General features: G+C 39.1%; 1 protein-coding gene across 1 annotated transcript in view; it reads left to right on the forward strand.

Moving 5' to 3' along the window:
* The window catches only part of erbb4b (erb-b2 receptor tyrosine kinase 4b), a 259,023-nt gene that overhangs the window by 233,778 nt on the left and 4,015 nt on the right, over positions 1 to 21,230 (forward strand). Inside the window, exons 21-25 of the mRNA XM_076108782.1 lie at positions 13,898 to 14,053; positions 16,233 to 16,308; positions 18,123 to 18,269; positions 19,733 to 19,830; positions 20,474 to 20,644. Of these exons, the coding sequence (XP_075964897.1) occupies positions 13,898 to 14,053; positions 16,233 to 16,308; positions 18,123 to 18,269; positions 19,733 to 19,830; positions 20,474 to 20,644 (648 nt within the window). The remainder of the gene's footprint in view (positions 1 to 13,897; positions 14,054 to 16,232; positions 16,309 to 18,122; positions 18,270 to 19,732; positions 19,831 to 20,473; positions 20,645 to 21,230) is intronic.

A 21,230-nucleotide genomic window follows, 5' to 3' on the forward strand; every position in this document is an offset into this window, starting at 1 on the left:
TTTTCTAGTTCTTTTGAAGTATTTAGCATGCACAGAGGAGCTCAATCCTGTCTCCTTCGAAATGACGTTCTTGTATACCTAAACTGTATTCTTAATTACGTTTCGAGGGAAAAGCATTTTCTCCCTGATTAGGCTTGCAGTTTTAACAAAAACACAACTAAACTACTTGGCTTTGTTTAGTTCAACATCCTGGTTTGGCTTTAAATGAATCGGGTTGTATTGTTAGCTAACTTAAGGACTTAAAGGACACAAACAGCAATCTCCTGGGTGAAAGTCCTGTATTTGTTCAGTCCGTATGCCAACTATCACAAAGTTTAATTATGAACATATTTGTGAGACATGAAAAACAAATGCAATCCGGGAGAAATTATGTTTCCTTTAAAAAGTAATTGTCAATGCATTTACTTTGCATGCAAATGTAATTTTTTAAGAGACCAGGCTGGAGAGCTACCAGGCAGTGTCTTTTTAATAAAATAAAGAAGTGTACACACTTTGAGGCCCTTCCTGCGGGCAATATTGCAAATCAAATCGAGCACAGTTGATGTTTACTCGAGAGGTGTCTCAGCAGTGTGTTTCAACACACCCACCCAAACAACCTGAGGCAAACTGCACACACTTCCTCACTGGAAAGCACCAACAGACTGGGCTGCCTACTCTCGGACGCGATCGGGCAGATGGCTCGCGAGATAGGAAAACTGTCCCTTCTGTGAAATGTGAAGGAATTTGAATAAATGCCTACTTTAAATAGCTTCTGTCTCTCACAGCCATCCACCTTAGTCAGCGGCTGACTCATAACCCTGTTTGCGGCATGCCAGACACTCAAGCTGTAGCAATGTGATTAAGGACAGAGGGAACGTCACATCATGCTGCTGCTGGCAGAACACCATTTATCTCCTGATATGTCAAGTTTTCATGAATCAAGACAAATGCTCTTGGGGTTTGATTGACAACCATGCATTTTAGGAGATTATGCAATAAGCTTTGAAATTGTTTCATAAGGGAAAGGGTCATGCATTTTTTCCAGCTCATAGAGGAACACATTTCCTTTCAGTTCAACTAAATATGTGAAACTGTACTGTGTGAACACTGTAGTGCAGTACATTTACTCAATAGTGATCTGATATAACGTAGAATAAATAATCCTGTGTTTTGTAAACGTGACGTAACACTGTCAGTGACAGCTTATTTTAATTCAGATCCCAACATAAACGTCAACACATGAAATGTTTTTAGGGAATCAACATTACCCACAGGATCCAATTATAAAGTCACAAGTGTGATATGTTTCCTTGGACAATGAGTCCACTCATTATTAATTCCTTCACCATCTTAATTCTAGGGCTGGCCTGAATACAGTTTTACTAGAGTCCAGTAGAATGAATATTTGAATACACATTGTTACAGAACAAAAATATTTACTTTTCATATCGGTCAATGATGCAAGACGTGTTTGTTTAATACTGTATAATATCAACGAGGAGGGAACGTCCCATTCATTATATAGGCCTGTTGGTTGGCAGGAATTTACCGAAGTGTGTTGCGATGGCACAACTGCTAAGAAAAGCTTTCAACCAGATGGTTAACCAAAACCCGAGCTCAAATTTAAATCCAGTTTTTTAATCATGAAAACTTTCTGTTTCCCTCCTCCTCCTTTCCCTTTCTCTTTTCCACCCTATGTCCACCTTGTCACTGTGGATTTTAAGTAGCAGTGGTGAAGTCCAGCTCCCGCCAAGCACTAAGTGTTGCTGGATAACCATCACGCGCACAAACACAGATTGTTCTACCTGCGACTCCGCTGACAAAGTGTGTTCCAAAACAACCGACAAGCGACAAACCAGCAAGCAACTCGCGTATAGCGTTACACTATCAATCAAACCTGACTCGCTACTTTACATCAAAGTAAATAGAACACTAGTGACAAAAGAAACCTCAAAGAATAAAAACTACATAGCTTTGCCGTCTGACTAAAACCCCCAAAGAGCATAACCTGACAAAAGAGACATTCAAATTTAAATAAATGTTCTTTTCAATGCTAAATGTGTTTGGGCTGTCTGTGTTGCAAGAAAAGAAAAATCAAGATAGAATGAATAAGAACACTTGATTGGTTCAAACGATTCAAACACAAGCCTCCGTGGCCTAATCCTCAACTATGGTCTAGAATTGACACAATGCTATTAAGCAGTGCTTCCACTGCCTTCGTGACAAGCTAACAGGTGATTTCAAATGTGCTGTTGCTGTGATTAATCTACTGTAGGGCAGGTGCAAAAGGCAGCCTCACTTAATGAATTCCATCTGTGGTCTTGAATCTGAAATGCTTTGTGTTTCTGTTCATTTTGCTTCAACAAAAAGTAGCAGCCACGGCAGCGACAGAGAATACCACGCAGAGTCTGCAAAAAACAGTGTTGGGTCAGCATGGCTTGCTCGTGTTTTCACCTACAGATTTGCAATATACCGCTCAGCAAAGCTTGATAATGTTTGAGACATCCAGCTGGTGTTTTGCTACTTTTCAGATTACGTTTGTATAAGCCATTAAATAAAGATTATAAAGATGGCCCCAGTCCACAAGGCAGGAAAGAAAAGAAAGGAAAGAAGAAGCAAGAAATCTCAAAACACATTTCCTTTTGGCCAAAACCACAGCTGATTGCATACAAAACAGCTTCTCTCCTTTGGCACTGGTAGACACTGCCACACAATACCATGTCTACCGTGTGTGTGTTTGTGTGAGAGTGTGATTGATGGATTTAATTTATTTGATATTTTAAAAAGTAAATATAAAACTGCCCTGCAGTTATACATAAAAAATCACAGCGGAGAAAAACACTCTAAAACCTGAAAGCTTACTTCTATTACAACGAGGGCAGACCGTATACAATCAACATATAAATAGCAGGTGGCAGGTTGGCCGTGTCAACATGCTTTTATTATTTTGATCATCAAAAGTTACAAATGTTAAATTAAATTGAATATGCTGTGGACTACTTTCCAACCAGTTCTTTAAAGTCACATGAAATACGCTCTGAGAAATACTCAGTTTCAGATCTGTGGGCAGGTTATTCTACTGCACTGCTTCAATATAGAGGAATGTGTTTTGTTGCCCAGAGAGCGATTGAATTGAAAAGGCATGTATAAATGAAAGTTATGTTTGTATCTGCAAGTACCATGGTCTCATTACAAGTACACAAAAATACACACGCAAGCATATGACCAAATTGCGCTACATCAATCAAATAAATGCATGGCTTATTCCATGCAAATGAGATACACTTTGCTCACTTATTTTAATTATTTTTCCTATTCCATGCACACAAATAGTTACACATGGCCATTAGTGTGCAAAGATTGTATAATAGCGTGTCAACAAATTAATTAACAAACTCATTTCAGAAAGAGATTTGAACACCTTTCAAAAACAAGAAAGAAATTACTTTCAAACGTTTTATTTTATGCCTGTATTATAAGGTGCACATCAGGAAGGGAAAAAAAAAAGTGATTTATAAATTGCTTCGCTTAAATGCGATTAACTTTTTGTGCAAATTACAGGCTACTGTAATTGAAAATGACACGAAGGAAGTGGATCTGCGCCAGTAATCGGACCATGTGGCTGTAGCTCTTTGGCTGCTGATAGAGGCTGACCAGTCATATTTTCCACCATGGCACTTTAAGTATGATGTTTTTCTGCCATGTGTACTCATTGGCAATAAGAGCAAGAGAGACGGAGTCAGACTGAACAAGAGAAAGAGCAAGACAGAGAGGGATAGCAGCAAATTACACCATTGCCAAGTACATTAACATATCCATCTGGTGTCTCATTCTGCCTCTACTCCTACTCACCCCATTGGCCCCCGTTTCCTCTCATCACTGGGCTTGAATGGGCCCTTCCAGGACAAGGTCATGTTGTTGGCGTGTGTTATGAATCTGCCACCTGAACCCAAAGGTGCCTGTGGGGGCCTGGCACACCGGCATGCTGGCATGGTGGCAGTAGTGTTAAAGTGATAGGAAACCAGGCTGAATCGGTCTGGGTCACACATACACACTGAGTAACACCTTTTATGTCTTCCTTTACGCTTCAGGTTTCTCTCTCACTCTCTGTGTTTTGTCTCTACATTACAGCGCTATCAGCCATCCACCACTTAGCAACAACAATTTGATGTGTTTGTATTGTTAACTTGCATTCGGCCCGTGTTTGTGTTTGTGTTTGTGTGTTTCCCTCAGGAATCGGCAGTCACTGCCATCTCGTAGCCAGGTTCTATGTGGGTCATTGATGACCAAGTGTGCAACACTGTGCAAAATGTGGCCCATAACTTATATCTATGAGACAGAGAGAGACAAGCACACAGACAGATGGCATGACTGGAGTACAAATAGCCATCCAGCGGACATGTTGCAGTATAGAAACACGTGTAAGAGCAAGAAAAGGAGATTCACCAAAAGAGAGAGGCGGCGAAATAAAGGATGTTATACAATTTATTGAGATAACCCTCCAAACCGTTTTACTCAACTAAATCCAGGCTGTGTAGTGTTGTATCATTATAATAGAGAGCAAAAATCAAGCGTTATCTAAAATTGAAATCACATCACTGGAAAATTCAGGCCAATGATACCTTTAAGCAGATGCTATCTGTTAATTTATCACATTGACCATACGATAGTATTTTGTCAACCTGGAGAGTGTGAAAGTTGTATTTAAAGCACATGGTAAAAGTGTACATATTATACCGATGTGATATGCATGGTATTGTGTTTGCATTGCCATGGAAACAAGCCCCGAACATGTAATTGAGACTGAGAGGAGTTTATTTATTGTTTGTTGCCGTGTATGGCCTTTGAATCAGCTGCTCCTCATCCTGCATCTTTTTGTGATATGAAAGAGAAAATGGCCCTTGCGGTTGTTTTGATGCGGGGACTTCACTTAGAATTTAATGAACTGATGCCCTTGCAGAGGCGACGGGACAAAAAAAAGTATGAGATGATTCAATCTACAATAAGAGAGATGGATGTTTCTGCTGAGTGTTTGTAATTCTTTGCCCTCACCATATGTATACCTGCTCTTTTGTTGCTCTGTGTCCTTTCATTTTTTGGTCTTAAATGTGCTATTCAGCACATCCTAGCCTTGTCCCAACCTCACCTAAAGCCCTGACGTCCCCATCAGACCATAGATGTTAATGATATGCTGGCATCTCTCTGCCAACGTCTATGACCCTACCTTATACACCATACATACTGTACACACAGACAACTACACACTTCCATAGTGTGAAACTAAGAAAAATAGTCTTTGGTGAGTCCAAGTTTCACTGGCAAACATTGTCATTTTGGAGAATTCATGAGAATTCATCAGAATTTTGCTCATTCAAATTTTTCACCCAAACGTGAAAACTGTAATAAACTGTTTCTAACTGTCAGCTGAAACAATATTAAATCTGTATATCCCTAAAGCACACAGTGTGCTAGCATTGTTTCCTCTTATCCCCCTTTTAGTGAAGGAAAGTAATCTAAACGGCATTCTAATTCCCTTGAAGCCAAACGTATGTAGATGCAAACAAGTGCTTGCTAACTTAACTAACATACTGCGCAAATTTCAGTTTCAGCTGACATGATTGTATTTAAATTTCTACTCCTTCTAGGACCATAACTGCCATCCATATGCAATATAGAAGCATTACTATGAATTCTTTAGATGTTGGATATTCCTTTGTGAAGCAGAAAAGTGTGATTTAAGCAAACATAAAAGCTACATTTTACACAACATTCTCACCTAAAGCAGCTGCACATGACTTTTATTGCTATTGCTGTGCCATTGTTCTTTATTCCTCTCTCTGCCTGAGCATTTCACTCTGTCTCTCCTCCTGTGGGAGGTGAGGTCAAAGGGTATTCTTCATACATTCATTCATAAGAGCTAGCTGGATGAAGGGCTTTAGAACCATCGGCTAAACTCTGAGCTTATTGTCAAGTAAAAGGGCTATTGATGTTTTCCTCTCGTTTAGGTGTTGTTTTCCTTTATCTCTTTTCATTAAAACAATCCCTTATGTACGGAGGCTCTCAGAGGAAAGGTGAAAAAATGTGTTTCATTATTTCTACTTATTCAAAACAAAAATTTGAATTCCTAATGTGTACGACAGAGAAGAAATGTCCTCTCTTCAAAGCTCAAAATGCATCAGTGTCTAAAAGATGTGCCAGAACTGGCTAATAGACAATAATAAGATAATATGTGTTTTATTAGCAACGGTCTGGATAAAATACTTTTGAGGATTTCTTACACAAGTAAAAGTACACATCCGAACCATCTAATCACATTCATGAGCTGAACGGACTTGACTCTTCCTCTGGAAGCAGACAATATGAATTCTATGACTGCAGAATTGTTAACTTAAAAATCAACCGCCGTGGCCAAGAGGGGTCTTTCCCTGCACAGCTGCCACAGTGACAGTTACAGGAAAGAGGTTGAATCCCATTTAGAGTGATGGCTGCTTGACAGCTCTTCAGCAAAAACACAACTCCCCTTCTCCCTCAGAATCATTTCCTCATCTCCAATCTAGAATATCAATGTTGTGAAATAAAATAACCTCTTTCAAGCGCCTCATGTCACTTGATATTTTTTCACAAATCATTTCTCTGTTGTCCATGATTATTCCAGGATCGTAGCAGCATCCATTCCCCCTGTCTTCTGTGACCTCTAAACGATGGTAACAGCATCTGCAATATTGAATTCAAACTAGGTTTTGCTGTGAATTTACTTCTAATTCTAATTCTATAATTCTAATATCTGAGGTATAATGACAATGAGGTTGTAAGAGTAGCATTTCTTCTCATGATGTTTTCAGGGTGTGATAATGCACATTGAACGCTAACTTCACAGTAAACAATTGATTGTCATGGATTTTAACCTGGGTGCTTAAAACAAAAACTACATTTTTCAAATGGGCTTAGTTTACAAGTGCAGGATAGTACCCACACTTCTGATTGATTTGTTTGTAACCTGTAAATTCACTGTAAACATCTCATGAGACTTTGTAAAAAAAAAATGTATTCAGCCCAATGAGCTCAAATAATGTTTTTATAAAGTCATAAGCCTTTTCAATTCCACATAACAAAATGATACACTTCAGACAATACTTTTAGTCTGCCTGATTTAAAAACATGATGACATACTGCATAACACTAAAGATGCAGTATTAGCCAGTATTAGTTGGAGAGGTTGTTCCCGAGAGATCTTCGTAATTGGAGAGAACATTTCAAAAAGGTTGAGATTAAGGTCACTATGCTTGATCTATGGGGTTTTTTTTCGTATAAATGCCAATGCCTTTTTATTGGATTGCTTTAGCTGGTTTGGATGAATGATGCTTGTTTTAGTTTTTTTCGTACGTAGCTCATATAATGAAATGACATTTCGAGAGACCTCATTACGAGGGATATGAAACAAATTTGAACTACATTTTATCCAAGATAATTACCTGAGTATTGGCTGTTGTATAATGTTAATGTATAATGTTTGCTCCCGCAATAATTACTCCCAGTAAAATGTGGCATTTGGCATTTACACATTTTTCCTAAATATTGTGGGAATTGGACAAAATTGCAAACTCTCAGTAAATAATGTACGGATTGGTTGGTTTTGTACTAATTGTTATTTTCACAAGATTGCATGCGCGCGTTTGTTGTATCCCTTTAGGACTTAACACCAAGCGCTTCCTATAGCTTTAAGATTTAACGGATCCTTTTTTCTGTGCATTTACTAATTAATCTAATTTATTATTTCAGCATATATCCCTGCTTCCAAAAGAGCACAGGTCAGGAAATTAATATAGTAGGTCATTGAGTGAGTAGATACCATAACTTGACTTCAACTGGCATGTACATTGTTTCTCTAACACCTTTCATTAATGCTGAACCGAAGATAGCAGCGATAGAGAGGAAAGAGAGACTTCACTCTCCAAGACGATTCAGACCAGCTTGCTGGCTCCGAGGCATCCATAAATGCTTTACGCACAATTGAGGATTGTCTGGGCGCGCTAATGTGCTTCTGTGTGTGTGTGTGCGCACACTTGTATATCTATCTTTGTGATGACCAATTTTAATTTTAGACCATCAGAGTGAGGACATTTTGAACAACCCATCATATTTGCTACGTGTGCAAAGAGCACAGAACAGCAATTCTTCCTTTTCAGCAGGTTAAGAGAAATTGTAGCAAATTTCACACAGTATTCTGATTTTGGTGTCCGAGGCCACAAATATTTCGACTTCGGACGCGAGTAAAGATAAGGACTGGCGTTGTGCTTCCATCATAACAAACAATATACCAAAAGTATCCCTGAATTCTTTAAGAGTGGCTGAAAACCACTTGGATTGTTGCAGACACTTTTTGACACTGGATCCATATCTCTTTATCCTTTTTTTTTTAATCAGCACAATAATTGTTTTGCCATCTTATTATTAATTACAAGTGATGATTGCATACTGTATCTCCTCTATTTGTTCATATAAGAGAGACAAACCCTCCTTGTCACTGTAGGTACGGCAGTGGATTCTGCATTAGGCATTCATCAGAGAGAGTAAATGTATATAGACAGGGGTTCCCCTCATACGCTGCTAACACAGTTTGAGGACAGACAAATTGATCAAATTCAAGCACCCCCTAATGTCGTTTTCTAAATTATTTCTGACATGGGAGCTCAAAATGAAATGAAAGCCTACTGCTTTCATCAGTATTGTGTTATCGTCAACCCCCCTTCCCCCCTCAGTTCCTCCTCCACATTGGTCCGATTCGTTTCACCTCATCCCTTAAACAGTGAATCACCTTCTCCCGTGCCCACTGTGATCTTTTCATATCCAAAACCATACATTAAACATGCGCAACGTCAAGCAGATGCTGCACTGGTGTCACAAACCTCCAATAAACCTGCAACGTTATTCACAATATGAATGTCACAAGATAGACAGTCACTAAACATCCTGTGCCCTCTAGAAACACTGGCATCCCAGTTAAAATGAGTCAAAGAGGCTTTACTATACAGACATAATCAGCACAAATGAGTCATGCTCTCTTTCAGTGTTCAGAATAACATTACTCTCATTCATACTAATTACAGTTTTCTACAGAGTCGGGTGTCGAGCACTTAAAAGAGAGACGCACTGTGTCTCACAACAACTGACATCCTTTAAGTAAAAATAAAAGTACATTTCACTGTGATTTGGTGTAGCTTTTGGTAATGTATTGTAGTTTTGCATATTGCTTAATTAAACCATATCGTCCAAGGGCCAAGCGCCACCTTAGCACCCAATTACTTTTTTGCTGAATTGCTTTATAATATGTATACCTGCAAAACAGTTAAGAGGCCCCATACTGTTTTCATCTTAACCATGTATTACAAATAATACAACTAAATATGAATGACATCAAATAGTGCTGTAGCCGTATTAAATAGATATCTGTCAAACCACTTACTTGATGCCACTGCCACACACTTCACTACACCTAAACAAATGGCAATTTTTGACATAATTTGATTTGATAATGGTAAAAAAAACAAGTTAAAGTGATAAAAAGTATTAATAGGTTGTGGTATGGTGGCGTGCTGTGAGAGCGTGGAATAAATTCCTCTTGCGTCACTATGGGGACAAATCCCTATAAGACGTCATTCCAACACCGACACAGGAGGCGGATCACCTAACTGAAGAAAGAGAACACACAAGAGGTTTAGAGAGCCTCTATACGATGTTCAATCTCATTAGAAGTGTTTACTCATGAATAATATTGAATAAGAATGAATCACTTGATTATAGATTCCTGTACGTGTCTGTGCTGACTGCGTGTGTTGACTGCTTCCTCTGTGTGCGACTATGTGTGTGTGTGTGCATCTATCTTGCTAGAATAAACAACAGTGGGAAGTGCCAGTCTGTGAAAAATGGGAACCACCTCCTCTTGCTATTCTCCTATTGATTTAATCTCCAGCCCTTTGCCACCAGCCCCAGAATATGTCTTCACAAAACACATCTGAGGACAATCCCCAGTCGGGTTTTTGTTCACATGACTCTTTGAAATAAGCATAAATAACCATGACGGGAGGTCAGAATACTTCCCTGACAGTCATAATTTCCCTGACTGGTGAGAGAGTGGTAAAGCATCCAGCACACGGACCTGTAGCACTGCTTGGGCCCTTTTCATCTTCCATTCTTTTTGTTCAAATCGGATTTCCTTCACCACTATTTCCACTTCAGAATGACTCTACTCGCATTATTTACATTTAAAAGAGCTCTGTAATGTCTACACCACTGCAGTGACAGTAGCCTGGAACATGGATAGCAAAGATTGTTATGCAGAGCTGTTAAAGGTTACAGGGAAGGCTTTTTTTTTTTGTAGCTAGATGCAAAAGTAACACATAAAGAATACATTATGATGTTGATGTGACTGTGAAATGTAGAAAAACTAGTTCTTTCCTTGGCTTGCTTTCCTATGTAAAATCTCCGTGCGCAGGGTTTAGGGCATGGGCCTGATCCCTACTGATTGAAAAGCAGCCTGTGTCTGGAGGTGCGATCATAACAGAGTCTGTCTGAAGCCCGTGGATTTTCTCTGGTGGCAGGCGTACCTGAAATACAACTTCCACAACTGCCATCTCCCTGCCGGTCGCATCGAGGTTTGCTACAATTACAAATGACTGGCAGTGAGTTGTTCTCATCATGTCCACATGGGAGGGCAGTAAATGAGAGCAACCGAGTAGAAACAGAAAAAAAAAAGTTTGTTCCTCACGCACGTCTGCAGCCACTTCCCACTCTGCACACTTCCATCACCTCCCCCTCGCAATCTCATTGTGCTGGCAAATTAAAATGCACGGGTTGCCAAGCCATCCATTCTCCCTCCTCTGCTTAATTGTCTCGAAAATTGAGGAGATTACCGAGTGCGATTTACGTACAAATAACAATCTGTCAGAAACCTGGCAAATGTATACCATGACATACACACACACACATAGACTCTGATGATTTGGAAACTGTTGAACTCAGAAAACAAACCTCTATCCTTTTCAGTTCTTCCCTTTCTGTGTATTACACTGAGCAACGCATGCTTGCAAGAGCTGTACAAAACACTGGATAGAAGGAAAAACACACAGAGAAGAACGAAAATCACACGTCATCTCTCAGTGTGTTTTGAGATCATCATCCTCTTTGTCTACATTAGTGTTTATTTTCCCAAAATGTAGATATATGGTCACACTGCAGCACAACCAACAACATTGTTACTGCCAACAATATTGCTGTGTCAGCTATTTTCTCAGGAGATCATCCGCTTTGAATATTACCAGCCGATTGAATGGTTATCAGCGGATATCAGCTTCACAAATGTGAGTTAGCAGGGGCCTGCTACGAATACTAGTAGGTAGAGAAGGCCGTTATCATGAAGTCACATGGTGGATCACCGATTCGAATACAAGACTATGTCAATCTCTAGTGGCCATTATAATTATAACACGAGCAATGGGGAAAGTCTGGTGACGCAAAGAGCAACAGAGTCCACATGGGGTGGTGGTCGTGGGCTATAGAGACTGCTGCTTCATGTCCCGTGTGAAACTAAACGGCGACTCAGTACTTACCATACTTTTGTTACGTAACGTACGTACAGCACTAGCGCCAAGTTACCTAAGTTAACTAACGAGCGTATTTTTTCAAACAAAACCACAATATTTTTATTAAAGTAGTTTTTGTCGCCTAAACCAAAAGGTGTTTTGTCTGTCCACAAAATTAAGTTTCACTTTCACAAAGTAGTGGAGCAGTTTTTTAAGGATAACGACTTATAACGGCCACTCATAACATTAGTAGATTAGGAATCGGCTGCCCAAAAAGTCTTCAGCAGTAGAGGTCATAAACCAATCTAAATATGAATTTGCTACATATATTTGCACAAGTCATACTGTACATTTATCACCAAATGTTTTGGCAATCAAACCCCCGCTTGTTGTTGGAACATATATTTTTTATTAGTCATTTAAATGAAGCTGCCAGAAGTTCATAAATTTAGTATCAGTTTAACATATTTCCAAGTTGGCAACAATGGTTCGCAGCTTAGCTAACATTTGGCACACGAGAGCTTATTGAGCTTGAGGCCAGTGATAATATTCAAGCAAACATAAACTGCAGTTAATGACGATCATACAGTATCAGTGAGAGAGGGCTGTGCACTTCCCCACGTTTTCTGATCCCACAAACCATTGGTGGCACTTTTAGTTTGACGCGTCAAGGGTTGTGCAATGAAATTGTGGAATTATGGAAGTAATTCTATAATGAATTGAATCATGTCAATAGATTATAATTGTATCAAATAGGGGGTGTAGCTGTGCCTTTTGTGTGTGAATATAAGGGATCACTGGATTTAATGTAGGGCATAAACATCCAGTGAGAAAAAGTCAACAACACACAAAAGGACTTTGCTTGTATTCATTTTACTGTGTGTGTGTGTGTGTGTGTGTGTGTGTGTGTGCGTGTGTGTGTGTGTGCGTGTGTGTGTGTGTGAGAAAATATTTGAAGATTTCATTTAGGTCGTGTCATGACTGAACTTTCTTTTTTTTTTGCCTTTTTTCTTTTCTACCAGCTCAACATGTATGATCTTTTTTCAGTTCCTCTGTCAAGTTCTTTCCACCCTAACCATCACACGCACATGCACATGCGTGCACACACACTCATGCACACACACACTTACATATGCAGGTGTATCTCCATTCGAGTTGCATGTACGTGTGGGTTTGTGTGCAGGTGTGTGCTGAAACCACATGTTCTCTCCGGGGAGGGAGCCAAATGAGGCAGTGTGATTATAGCCTTACCAATGTAATCTCACCTCCTTAGACTGTCGCCACTCAACCCCACCTCTACCCAGCCTTCCTCCTCTCTCCTCCATCCACTCCTCCTTTCATTCCAGCCACTCCAGCTAAATCCAATTTGTTATAGTTTCAAATAAGGCCATGTTTTTCTGTGCTCTTGCCACTTCAAACAAAGTGGCTTCTGTTATTGCTCGTCCAATTTGAAAGTTGAACGTTTTTTTTTTCCCCTCATCTCTCTTTCCCTTCAGGTCCCATCTTTCTTTCTCCTCAGGCCCCACACTTGCATTGATGCACAATAGGCAGTGTAAACTCGAGATGTGGAGCACAAGATGCAGCAACTGAAAAGCTGTTACACAATTATACAGAGCTGTTCTTTTGTAGCTTGAGGACATTATTGACATTTTTCGACATTGATATCTGCTGACACAAGGTTGACAGACAGACAGACTGACGCTGCAAATAGAATACACTTTTTTCATGAGTACATTTTATTTTAACATTTTCCAAGAAAAGGTTAGTAACAGCCCCTCTTATTGGCAAATATGTGTGTCCCAAGGCTGTGTGTGAGTTCAATGTCTCAATTGTAGTCCATGTTTGATGCTCCAAGTGGACTTGAGGGGGATATATACTCTCTCCCTGAAGATCCCCTAGAAATGAATTGTGTAATTCTATCAAATGGAAACTTGGTCGGAACATCTAAAAATGTCAGACTACTGTCTTTGCCTCTGGGTTGATGCTGCTTTTATTGCATTGTCGAGCATTTGGCAATACCGAGGACTTTTCCACATTCTAGTTGTTGATTAATGGAAAATAAAATCATAAAAATAACAATGTGGTGATAATGGTGATGACACAAATAATTATAGAAATTGTAATGGGGTCTTGATGATGGAAGTGACGATGATGATGAAGACACATGGTGATGTTGAACAGGAGCCAGACTTGCATGTGTATGTTTTCTTGCATACCAGTGCACACTCATGACTGCAGATAGGTGCATTTTAGGTAAATGAACTTGATATAAAATAATTGCTGTGTGTCTGTGTGTGTGTGTGTGTGTGTGTGTGTGTGTGTGTGTGTGTGTGTTGCAGGGGATGTTGTATCTGGAGGAGCGGAGGCTGGTCCACAGGGATCTGGCAGCCCGAAATGTCCTGGTCAAATCTCCCAACCACATCAAGATCACCGACTTTGGTCTGGCGCGGCTGCTGGATGTTAATGAGAAGGAGTATAATGCTGATGGAGGAAAGGTAAATACTGTCATTATTTACACATGTTATTTACACTGTCAGACAAATAATTCAACAAATAAAATAAAAAACCTGTCTACATTTGACATCTTACACCCCACACTGTACTGTGCAAGACTATGGGCGGTATAATGAGCCTCTAAAATAATTAGAACAGTTTTAAGTGGGAAATATGCTGTATTTCTATTCATGAATATATTTAGAAAAAGCTCATAGACATAGTTTGAAATATTAGGAAATGCGCTTTTTCTTTCAGAGAGTTGAGTGGACGAGAGAGAGAGTTCAGTTGATTCAGAGGCTAAGCTGAATATAAACACACACACACTCCCACGGAAACAGTTGGTAATAAGTATGATTAAAATTAAATTAGAAAATGTGAATAGTATTTGTATTAGAGAATTGGTATTTGTATGAAGCAAATAAAATACTATTGTCAAGTTAATTATATTTAAACACTCCAATATCACTAGGGAAGTACCGATCCAGCTTTTTCAGTCCAAATACTGATACAGATACCCGAGCTTTGCCAGTACTGAGTACCAATCCGATATCAGTGTTTAAGTAGTACGCTGTACAGCAGGCTTGACTTAAACATTGCTTTTCCTTTCATGGTAAAACTAAATGTAGCAAATAAATACAGAGATATATATTTACTATTAAAATAATATATTGTACACCAGCAACTTAGTCAAATTAACTTGAATTACAATTCAACTGCAAACCTTTTTACTACAGCAACAAACTGGTCAAAATGTAAACAGGAATTACAATTCCAGTATATATCGTCTCTCTTAGTGAGCTTTCTTTATTCAAGAGTGCTGTCTTTCAATTTGAGAGCATGACTCATTCATTCCACTTCACATTTTGTCATGATTTTCTTTGTTCATGCGCTTGGATTTCTGCTCAAACTGTATGATTGCACTCAAAATAGTGTTGCTCTAATAAAGCTAACGCACACAAGACAAGGGTCATTTCATTGGTCGACACTACACCTAGCATTCTATTGGTTGGGGAATTTTGACAGGGTTGTTGCACAGAAAATCCAAGAGCAGAAAAGAAATCTGAGAGCAGATGATTCCCTACCACACAGAAGCAGCCTAAGTGTGAAGAGTCGGGCTGAAGCGAGAGCCCAGGAAATCTGTGAAAGCGATGGTGTATCTGCATGCAAGCATGAAGTTTCAGCAGAAGCAAAGCAAATCCAAGTACCGTATTTTCCGCACTATAAGGCGCACTTAAAAGCCTTTAATTTTCTCAAAAAACGACAGTGCGCCTTGTAATCCGGAGCGCCTTATATATGGATCAATTGGTTAATTGGTTGATCCATACTGGTTGTACACGGCGCTCTGTCAAAATGTTTCAGTACGACTGGTAAACTACAAAGCCGCACCGCGGTAAACACCGGTACTGTGCTTACTCCTAGTCCAACACCACTTGTGTGTATAAAGACCCCAAAATGGCACCTTTCAAGAGACACGCTTACGACGCTATTCTATTCTATGCGCCTTATAATCCGGTGCGCCCTATATATAAAAACAGTTCTAAAATAGGCCATTCATTGAAGGTGCGCCTTATAATCTGGTGCGCTTTATAGTGCGGAAAATACGGTACAAGGAAGAGCTATTTGGATGTGAGGACAGGGTGTTGAGGGAAAGCATTACAACATCTGAAAGGGAAATCAATGATTCATGCTCTCAAATTGAAAAAAAAACATTTATTATAAAGACAGGAAAAAAGCTCCATATAAGTATAAATAAGTATGTTTCTTTCTTTACTTACGTAATCTACATCATTTTTAAATAATTAAACTTTGACTTTTGGGTTCACTTGGGACATGGACACCAGTCTCCTAGGTGAAGGTCCCATGTTTGACCCCTCCATCCACCTCAACCTCTTAAAATGTATTGCTGTTGAACTTGGGAATGTGTGTGTGTCCACCTTGACAAAGAATCCTAATTGACTTTCAATTGCCATTGTTTCTGTGGTGCCGCAATGTCATTTTTTCCCCGGTGCAGTTAAGAGGCCATGGTTATTTCATCTATATCTGTGAGATCAGGCTGGCTTCTGTGCAATGTGTATGGTTGTCTTCTGTTTCATCAAACCTGGTTTTCCTTCATTCTCACATATCTCTCTTCTCCCAAACATGGTTTACATACTGACATGCTATGCTTCTACCTGGCAGATGCCCATCAAATGGATGGCACTGGAGTGTATCCATTACCGGAAGTTTACTCATCAGAGTGACGTTTGGAGTTACGGTAAGCTTCAAATCTTTTTGTTTTTAGACGAACCATTAGAGCCACAATGTTTTCATATAAGAGACAGATCTGATTTATTCTTCAGTGATTTTCCTTTTAACGTGACATTAAAATACATTATTTTCAAGAAACCTATATGCACAAAAATTGTGTCAGTGCACGCCTTCTAAATAAATAGATAATATTTTGTTCAGTGCTAAAGCACAAGTGTTATAATGGATGTCAAATGCTGGATAGCCCAAAATGTTCTCAAGCTTAATGAGAGTTGCTTTAATTATTAATATTGTCTTAATTCATTATTATAGTTGCTGTAATTGTGTGTGTTATGGTTATTTACCATTTTAGTTATTAGATTTAGATTTAGATTTATTGTATTTTAAATGTTGTGAAAAGCAATTTAGTCAATTCTTCAATGTTTTCTATAGATAAATAGACTTCACTTTCCTTAAGTTGTTGTTTTTTTTTTAAAGGAAATGCAATGAAATAAGTGGTGTGTGGGTGAATGCAGTAAAGTGTTAAAAGGTGGGCTTTCAGCCTGCGGCAGAAGACGGGCAGTAACTCTGCTCTCCTGACTTCAGTGTGGAGTTAATTCGACCACTGTAGGGTCAGAACAAGGGAGAGCCTTCACTGAGATTAGCATCCCCAGGGTCCACTGAGTGACAGGGTTGCCAATCGTCTAGACAGAGAGGCGCAACGGAAACCACAAAAACAAACACAAGACTTATTAGTAATAGGCAGAAGTAAATATTAAAAATAAGATGTCAGGAATGCTGTAGATTATGGATGCAAGTTAATCTTGTGAGGCATATGCTGTGCATTACATGTACAATAAACTCCAGACTGCTTCCTTAACAGGCGGGTTATTTATAGATCTAAGGCAGCTACAGCGGGTTTTGCCATTGTAGCACTGCTGATGAACAAGTGAAGAGTGTTGATTTGATACTAATATATATGCAAAGTGAATGATTTATTCCTTTAAATCTTTGTAAATCTAGAGACCAACCTTCTCCATTATCCTTCAGTCTCATGAGATTTGTATTGCTTTATTTCAAATAAAAAATTCCCGGTTCAAGTCACCAATGACTCTTAAAGTCATTTCACAATGATTTAAAAAAAAAAATGCAAGATGGTCGTGTCAAAGAGAATGTGTGTTTGATTAAAAGTATCGGTACCGTTTATGTCCCCAGTGTTCCGCTATGACCGGGGGCTATTATACTAGTGTGCATTCACTCTGCTTACCACTCATTAGCTCATTAACACTTACATGATTAAGGCTGAGGAGTTCTGAAAGTTCAGATTGACTGATGACTTTCCAGACTCTGATTAGTTGCTCTCCTGCAGTCATCTTCTGTCCTCCGTTGACTTGTGTTCTCTTATCTTGTCCTCTCTTCTTTCCCCTTTGTTTTGTCATTTTCTCTCCCCTGTCTCTTCATCCTATCCCCTCTGATCGCCTCTGCTCTCTCACATCTTTGCTTTTCCTCTTTCTTCTTTACGTCTTCCCGTCTTCATTTTTCTTTATTGCATTTTCTGGTCTATCTCCCGTTTCTCTTTTCAACTATTTTCACTTCTTTCTCTTCCTATCTCGTTACTTGTCTCTTCTCTGCTCTCGCTGTATAACCCTCTCTTCTTAACTCTTTAATCTTTACCCTTCTACTCCCTCACTGCATCTCCTTTCGATTCTACTTCTCTGTTCTTCACTTGTCCTTTTCCCTGTGAAAATCCTTTCTCTTCCTGCTCTACATTACTGAGCTCTCCTCTTTTATTCTCTTATAATTACATCATATCTTCTTCTGTTTTTCTTCTTCTTTCTCTAGGGGTAACCATCTGGGAGGTGATGACTTTTGGTGGGAAGCCGTACGATGGGATTTCCACCAGAGATATCCCAGACCTGCTCGAGAAAGGAGAGCGTCTTCCTCAGCCTCCCATTTGCACCATCGACGTCTACATGGTCATGGTCAAATGTAAGTAGATGGGTGGGCATAATACTTTAAAGTCCTTACAACATAACATAATCAAATAAAACACCACCACAAACCAGAGCTTCAAAAGAAGCATCTTTCCGACAGTCTCAACTATTATTTGACATTATAAGCTACAAAAAGATATGTATTGAAAAGCCTCTGTATAGGAGTGTCTTGCACATGCTTTCCAGTTTTTGTTTCTATCCACTGCTTCAAACAAGTAAAAAAAAAAGATGGATTTACGGTTTTAGTGAGTGAGTGAGTGATTTTCAAAATTCCAAAACAGCTGTTTTGTACAAGCTGTGGTGGTGTCAACGATGACATTTTTAAAGCTGAAATATTGCTACTCTAATATTATTTTACATTTTATCTTTTCTATTGTCAGTGTAACCGATGAAAAACCTTTCTGATGGTAGTGGGAAATCCTTCAAAATAACTTTGGTAGAAGATAACTTACAGTAGGAATTATGTTTTCTACCTGGCATTGACCCGCTACCGTTAACATGTTGGTTGGTCACTGCTGTCATGCTGTCAGGCACTGGGGTCACAGGTGGCGTTGTAACCTCTGGCCACATGCTACCAGGACAAAGGCTCGGTGCCAGCGCTACCCTGGCCTTGTCCTGTAGGCTCCAAGCTGCAGCCTCTGACCCTCACTGTCACCTTGGCTCTTACTGACAACCTGAACCTGCGCCAACCTGGCAACCAGATACATTCCCACAGCAGGAAGAGGTCACGGTCACCTGCCTGTTATCTGCCTTTCTTTTTGGACCAACATACATGCACAGAGCACATTGACCCAAATACTCAGACGCATGTTGCATCGCGCACATGTTGGGGAAATGCTCTTCCTGATGTGCAGGAGCTTTACTGATGTTAAACTAGGTACCAAGATACAAGATAATATTTTTTACATGTGCAATCTTTTATAGCTGTATGTGTATACGTGTGTGTAAAGCCACACCTCTCTGTCTTTCGATCTCTTTCTCTTATTTCCCTGGATACCTAGACAGGCCTTACTCAGGGCCAGATCACATGATTGCTTTGGCATCATACTCATGTGTTCACAGAGAACTTGGCAAAAGAGCACATTACGCCATATGGCCATTCCTAATGAAACAGTATTTATCTTTAGATTGGAAAGAAATCATTACAATCAAAATAATTTCATGAAAGAAATGTGTGATTGTTCATTATGGATTAAATAATAAACTTTTATATCTTGAAAAATCTTTTGAGACCTTCAGAAGTGGGTAATTATATCATCAGTGTTTGCATCATGTGTAGATGAGGCTTGTGCTTACCTCAGAAAATAACCTAGTGGGGGGAAATGTTAGGATGTTAAAAGGGTCAAATTTAAAGTAAAGGCCTGTTGGTAAAAAATATAAAACATCCATAGGTTTAAATATCAAATGTGTATTTAGAACTTCATATTGATCAGAAACTAACACTAACACATTTTTCAGGCTGGATGATTGATGCAGACAGTCGGCCCAAGTTCAAGGAGCTGGCTGCAGAGTTCACTCGGATGGCTCGAGATCCCCAAAGATACTTGGTCATCCAGGTAGGTAAAGCTTGGTGACATGCTACGAGATCTGGATTACATGACATGTCTTTTTTTTATTTGTCTAAAAACAAGCATAGTTGAGCTATCTTCAAAGTGAAAGCTGGCAGTCTTCCATTTTGCTTGGTTTTGTGTAATTTTCCTATATTTTGCCAATTTATATAGACTTTAGGTAATTATATGTATATACTTTATATATACATTTTACTCACCCTATTCCTTTGGGAGAGTATTCATCACATTACTTGTGTGTTATAGCTAAACATTATTAAACAAATGCAGTGATGCTAATCCTATATCATAAGCAAGAGTCAAATAACAATGACACAAATCTTCCTTTTAATCTTTTTAATAAGAATATAACTCAAGCATCTATGTCTCTTCAAGTTGTATTAACCACTTTGCTTTTGCATGCGTGAACTACTTGTTATTCTGATATTTTCAAAATAACTCAAAATAAATCAGAATAATAAAATAGGAATGGGGATTATTTATAAATATATATTATTTCAATTGGGATGTGAAAGGCCTTAAAGTTTATACAATTAAAACCGGATTAGTTGCATTATTTCTTTAATCCTGAAATACTAATACAAATGACTGAACACGTACATGCTGTGCATCCACACACAACTGTACTCAGGGTGACGACCGCATGAAGTTGCCTAGTCCCAACGACAGCAAGTTCTACCAGAGCCTCCTGGATGAGGAGGAGCTGGAAGACCTGATGGATGCTGAAGAGTACCTGGTGCCTCACTCCTTCAACATTCCACCACTGGCATACACTCCCCGCACACACATGGACTCCAGCAAGGTATTCTCCTTTAAGAATCTCCAAATACCTTAATAATGTATCGCTGTAATGATTCCTCCCATTCATTCTGGCCAATAGAAGATCTCTTCCTAAAGCATTATTGTTCTGAAAAATAATTTTAAAAAACTCAATGGAATTAATGGAACATTTCAATACCATCTGAAAAAAAGGCTTCTGGGGATATCATTGGCTGATTGCAACAGTTCACTAGAGGCCTGTTAATTTCCTCAGCTATATCTTTGACTTATTTCTTATACTTAAGCCTTCTGGTGGTGGAAGGTTCTAATGTCTTGAATCACAGAAAGGATAAAATCTACTTCTCAAACAGTCAAAAACTAAATAATGTGAACCAAACGAAACAATTAGGACTTCTGTAAGAAACCTCTCTAACAAACTAGGCAAGCCTTGTTTTATATGTCCTTGAATCAGCTCGCAGAAACTTGAGTGTCATGTATGCCAACATGGTCCTTTTTCTCTATAGTGTGATGGCCTTGTCAGTTCATTTTTAAACCATCAAAATGAGATTTGATTAGCCTTCAATACAGCAGATATGCTGTGACACACTCATTTCCAATTTCCATTTAAC

The sequence above is a fragment of the Anarhichas minor genome, unplaced genomic scaffold (genome assembly GCF_050575085.1).
Source record: "Anarhichas minor isolate MPS153535 unplaced genomic scaffold, ASM5057508v1 ptg000004l, whole genome shotgun sequence".
NCBI lineage: Eukaryota > Metazoa > Chordata > Actinopteri > Perciformes > Anarhichadidae > Anarhichas > Anarhichas minor.